The sequence below is a fragment of the Danio aesculapii genome, chromosome 18 (assembly GCF_903798145.1).
Source record: "Danio aesculapii chromosome 18, fDanAes4.1, whole genome shotgun sequence".
In the NCBI taxonomy this organism is placed as follows: Eukaryota; Metazoa; Chordata; class Actinopteri; order Cypriniformes; family Danionidae; genus Danio; species Danio aesculapii.
Window position 1 is genome coordinate 18,252,581 of NC_079452.1, and position 6,000 is coordinate 18,258,580.

The following is a 6,000-nucleotide window of genomic DNA, read 5'->3' on the forward strand; positions in this document are numbered from 1 at the left end:
TGTTTACCCCTGTGTTGACTGTTGCTGGCCTGACCATTCTCAATAAACCTGCGTTTGGATCCGCACCTCCTTGTCAGCGTCCACTTCACATTACACTTACCATAAAAATTCTGAAATCAAAATCGGCCCTGAAAATTGCAATCGGTACATCTCTAATATATTCATAAAAATTAATTTATTCTGTATATGATCTAATCATCTTTATGACTAACATAATTGATTATAATAAATGACTTTCCAAAAAAAGCACAAATAATAAACTATATCAATATTATCATCAGCCAAAGTTGGTTACAGAAAACATCAGATATTGACAAAACACAAAATCATGCATCTCTATATAATATAATATAATATAATATAATATAATATAATATAATATAATATAATATAATATAATATAATATAATATAATATAAAATAATATAACACAATATAATATAACATAATATAATATAATATAATATAATATAATATAAAATAATATAACATAATATAATATAACATAATATAATATAATATAATATAATATAATATAATATAATATAATATAATATAATATAAAATAATATAATATAAAATAATATAAAATAATATAATATAATATAAAATAATATAATATAATATAATATAATATAATATAATATAATATAATATAATATAATATAATATAATATAATATAATATAATATAATATAATATAATATATATAACTTTTAGAATTGCCAAAAATATCGGTATCGGCAGGTCACACTTACCAACAAAATCAGAAATCAAAATTGACCATGAAAAATGCAATTCAATTTATAGAAGTGTACAATTCACACTATTAACAAACCATCAACTGGACATGGAAATTGCAATCGGTGCATCTATAATATATTTATAAAACTTCATATTATTCTGTATATTCAGTATATATAATCTAATCATCTATATGATTAAAAGTAATGATAATAATAAGCAAAAAATAGATAAAAGATTGATAAAGACAGCTAAAATTGGTTAAAGAAAATATTAGATATTGCCAGAACACAAAATCTTGCATCTCTATATAACATAATACATGTACAGTTGAAGTCAGAATTATTCGCCCTCCTGTGATTTTTTTTCTTTTTCAAATATTTCCCAAATTATGTTTAACAATGCAAAGATTTTTCACAGTATTTCCTATAATATTTTTTCTTCTGGAAAAACATGTCTTATTGGTTTTATTTCGGCTATAAAGCAGTTTTGGATTTTTTAAAACCATTTTAAGGTCAATATTATTAGCACCCTTAAGCAATATCTTTTATCGAATTTTTACAGAACATACCATCGTTTTACAATGACTTGCCTAACTTAACCTAGTTAAGCCTTTTAAAGTTACTTTAAGCTGAATTCTAGGATCTTGAAAAATATCTAGTCAAATATTATTTACTGTCATCATGGCAAAGATAAAAGAAATCAGTTATTAGGAATTAATTATTAAACTATTGTTTAGAAATGTGTTTGTGTACCAAAACAACAATTTCAGTTCATTGAATTGTAAAAAAAACCTTCAGAGCTCCAAAATGTAAGCAGAGATCTCAAAAATTAAAAATCCTGGAGTAAAATTTCCATAAAATGATCACCATGCAGATAATCAGAAAGACAATTCAAGATAATTCATCCTGAAGGAGCAGAAACCCCGGCATGATCACCGCATAATGTTATGCATAGTAAGATCGCTGCCGAGCCATCATTTACATGAGACAAGAAACTTGCCATTAAAGTAAAGCGAGGTATAAAATCTGTCATTAGACTCTAATTATCCAGTCCTGCAGTTAGTGCAGCTGTCATCCAGGCGCAGATCCATTCTCTTTCTGCATATATTATTCAGCCACAGCCAACATTGTACCACATTATCATCGCAATCAACAGCACATTTATCAATGGGAGCTTAACACAATATACAGGAGAAGTCAGAAGTTTTAGCCCCCCCCCCCCCCCCCCCCCCCCCCCCCCCCCCCCCCCCCCCCCCCCCCCCCCCCCCTGTATATTTTTGTCCCCAATTTCTGTTTAAAGGGCACATAGTTTACCTCTTTTTTATGATTTAATATTAATATTATGGTTCTTCTGAGTGTGCCAGTTTAGGTTCAGTTTAAAACACAATTCAGATTTTTTTATTATGATGTGTTAAAAAGTGTCATGTTAGGGGCGTGTCCACAGTTCACTGATTTATGGGTGTGTTGCTTCACATGTAAATTAGTTTCGGCTTCCCGCCAACGTAACAAGGGGGCGGAGCCATGAGCTCACCCGCTGACAGGCAGACTCAGAGAAGGAGAAGGAGAGAGAGGATCACCATTCAGTCGTACATGTACGACTCTGATACAGACCAAGCAGAGAGTACAAAATCATTTGTGTCTTTGTACAGTTTTACAGCCAACTGTGTGCTAGTTTCAAGTGCCGAGCTTGTACACAGAAACTAATAACCACGCACACTGAATTAACTTTGACTGAGGCACCGGATGCGCCGCTCGAAGCCGCGACACGGCACACCAGACACTCTCTGTGGCGCGGCAGAAACATGAAGTGTCCCGAATCGTCGCGCCACGCGTTTTTAAATTCTAAACATAGGTTTCTGCAGCGGTCCGCGGCGCCCAGGCGTCAACTTGAGTGTACCCTGATAGAAACCTATGTTTAGAATTCTAAAACGCATGCTAGTTAAGATCACAGGGAGCTTCTGTGATCGCGAGAAATGCAAACGGCTGAAGTATAAGGTAGACTCAATGAGAAGTACACATGTTTGCAAACCTACCTAAAGATACAACCAATAATTCTGATTAGAGCGATAATGTGGAGAATATTGATCTTGTGTTGAGCCCAATGAGCCTTGTATCTAAAAATAGAGCTAGGATGTTCCTTTAGTGATATTGCTTTGACTCACGCTGAAAATGGCAGACGTGAATCAACAAACTGAGGATATGATGACGCGCCTGTCAATCAATATTGGTGGGCGGGGGGACCGCTCTCCTACGTAAAGTTGCAGTCGGTTTGAAAACAGCTCCAATTGGTCCACCGTTTTTATGTTGTTAAATTGAAAAAAAAAAGCACTGGGTGTGCTTATATCACCCCAATATGACGGTCTATACACCATACATGCACATATGTCTGTCCAAACAGCTTGAAAAGTTGATTTTTTACCACAGGTGCCCTTTAAAGTAAAATAAGTTTTTTTTTCAACACATTTCTGTATATAATAGTTTTAATAACTCATTTCTAATAACTGATTCCTTTTAGGGCTGCAACAATGAATTGATTAAATAAATAAAAATCGATTACTAAAATAGTTGGCAATGAATTTCATAACCAATACGTTGTGTTGCGTGACATGGAGATGTTTGATTAATTAAAACAAAAACATTAGTTCAGCGCAGAGCAGAACACGGTCTCTCTCACCTCAAAAACACGGATGTGGAGGAAGGGAGTTCAACAGCAGGGTAAATCACTACAGAATCCTACTTCTGCTCCATTTCTATGTGAGGAACGTAAAGTCCTTGCTACTGCCGTTTACTCTTTATCCACATGGCTGCGGTGTGTCACGTAACAAACAAGACGCGTCTCTATTGAAACATGAAGGATGAACGTTCTAAACTAACGGTCGCCTAAAAAAACTCACTTCCAGTTCCAGATAGAATCTTTTAAACTCACCAGTGAATGAGTCAATAACAGTAGTAAAGCAGCGGTGGTAGAGTTACCTTGCATTGCAAGACTAAAGACGGGTTTTCATTCACTCGCCTTTTTTGATCATTCATTTTTCCATCTGTTGTCATGTATAGCTGCACTGCAGAAAACTTTTCTTCCTTAGTAATTTTCTCACGTTTCCAGTCCAAATACGTAAAAAATCTTAATTTTTAAGATCTAAATTTTTAATTTTTTCTCAGGATTACTAAACAAGAAAAATGGCATGAGAAAATGAAGTGATGCTTTACGCTTCTGTTTGAGATTATATCTCATTAAGATTATTTTTCTTAACCCATTGGCAAAATTTTTGCTTCTTTTAAGCAAATAGTCGTTCAATTTTGAGATGTTTTTTTTTTCTTCAGAAAATAGGACAATTTTCAATTCAATTCAATTCAATTCACCTTTATTTGTATAGCGCTTATACAATGTAGATTGTGTCAAAGCAGCTTCACATAAAAGGTTATAGTAAATAGGAACAGTGTAGTTCAGTTTGTAGTGTTTAAGTTCAGTTCAGTTGAGCTCAGTTCATTGTGGTTTAATAATCACTACTAATCACACTAATCACACTAATTTCTAAAGCTATTTCATGTGTATATGTATGTTGATTTAATTTATTTTAGATACTTGGATTGAAAACAGGACAAAACTACTTGGTTTTTTTATTTTATTATTATTATAACAGCTCAGGGATGTTAGTGCACATGTTTGTGCACTTCCTAAAGATTGCAGTTCTTGAATAAAGGGTTTGATATGAATGCTTTTCTTGTGTTTTTTTTTAAATGATCAGATTCATGGATTAATCAGAAAAATAACCGACAGATTAATTATTAAAATAATAGATAATTAAAAAAAAATGCTTTTATTCTAGCCGAAATAAAACAACAAGACTTTCACCAGAAGAAAAAATATTATAGGAAATACTGTGAAAAATTCCTTGCTCTGTTAAACATCATTTGGGAAATACATAAAAAAAAAAATTATAGGACTAACAAATTTGAGTTCAACTGTATATTATTCAGCCACACCGAACATCGTGCCACATTATCACCGCAATCAGCAACACATTTATCAGTGGGAGCTCAACACAATATAAATGCCACAAGCTAATCACATGTATGGACACGTGTGTGGAGGATTTCAGCACTTCTGGAGTGTGTGAGATGTGAAAAAGACTCACTGTCGGGCAGCCGCCGTCATGCTGGTCCTCCAGGAATCCGATTCTGCAGAGCGTCTTATCATTCTTCAGCCAGTACTCAGACGAATCCAGAACACTGTTACTGCACAAAACCTGACACAAACACACACTTTAGTCAGACTGAGGCAGGATATCTGGAGAACAGCAAAAGTTAAGGTCTAGCGCTCATGTGGCCAACAATCAAATAAAATAAAACAAAATAAAATAAAAATGTAAAAATTTTTATTTTAAATGTAATTAAATTGAAAAAACTAACACTAAAATTTAAATAGAATGAAATAAAAATAAACAAAAAATACAATAAAAGAACAAAACCTAACAAAAATAAATAAATAAAATGAAAAAATCTATAAAAAATAAAAATAACAAGAAATAAAAATAAAATTAAAATTTAATTAAATTTAATAAATTAAAAAATGCATATCCTGATTTCATGATCATACACATCATAATAATACAGCTCAAGCACTCGTGTGGCAATCAAATCAAATAAGATAAAATAAAATACAAATAAATTAAATAAAAAACAAAATATCTAATAAAATGAAATAAAAATGAGTAAGACAATACAATAAAAGAAAAACAAAACAAAACAAACAAACTAAATTAAAATGAATTAAATAAATTAAATTAAGTAAAATAGAAAAGAAAATGCATATTCTGATTTTATGGTCATACACAACACAATAATAATACAATGTTTTGTTGATTTCAACCATCCTGGAAAAGAATATGGGTAAAACACGAGACATCCTATTAGTGTGTCCACAATTACAAAAAATATTTCATGTACACAAAAACACATTAAATGCTAATGGAAAATAAAAACATTTTTTTAAACACCTCTAGAGCTGTAACAAAGTTCCTGGCAGTGTTTATTCCAACTTATCCCCCCTATGCCCTATTCATTTAGAACATTCTAACATTTACACTTGGAATGATTAAAAATAAAAAGGCATTGAGGTCATCTCTCTTAGGTGTAATTTGCTTTCAAAGTATTTTTACAGTTCAGTTTTAGCAATCTTCATGTTTACAATTTCGCTCTCTTTGCAGTGCACTTTGAAAACATTGATGTCATTTTGACACAGCCTATTGACGTA

At 32.0% G+C, this 6,000-nt stretch overlaps 1 protein-coding gene across 1 annotated transcript in view; it reads right to left on the reverse strand.

Moving 5' to 3' along the window:
- The window catches only part of sphkap (SPHK1 interactor, AKAP domain containing), a 99,528-nt gene that overhangs the window by 65,790 nt on the left and 27,738 nt on the right, over positions 1–6,000 (reverse strand). The window contains exon 3 of the mRNA XM_056478710.1: positions 4,883–4,993. Coding sequence (XP_056334685.1) covers positions 4,883–4,993 — 111 coding nt within the window. The remainder of the gene's footprint in view (positions 1–4,882; positions 4,994–6,000) is intronic.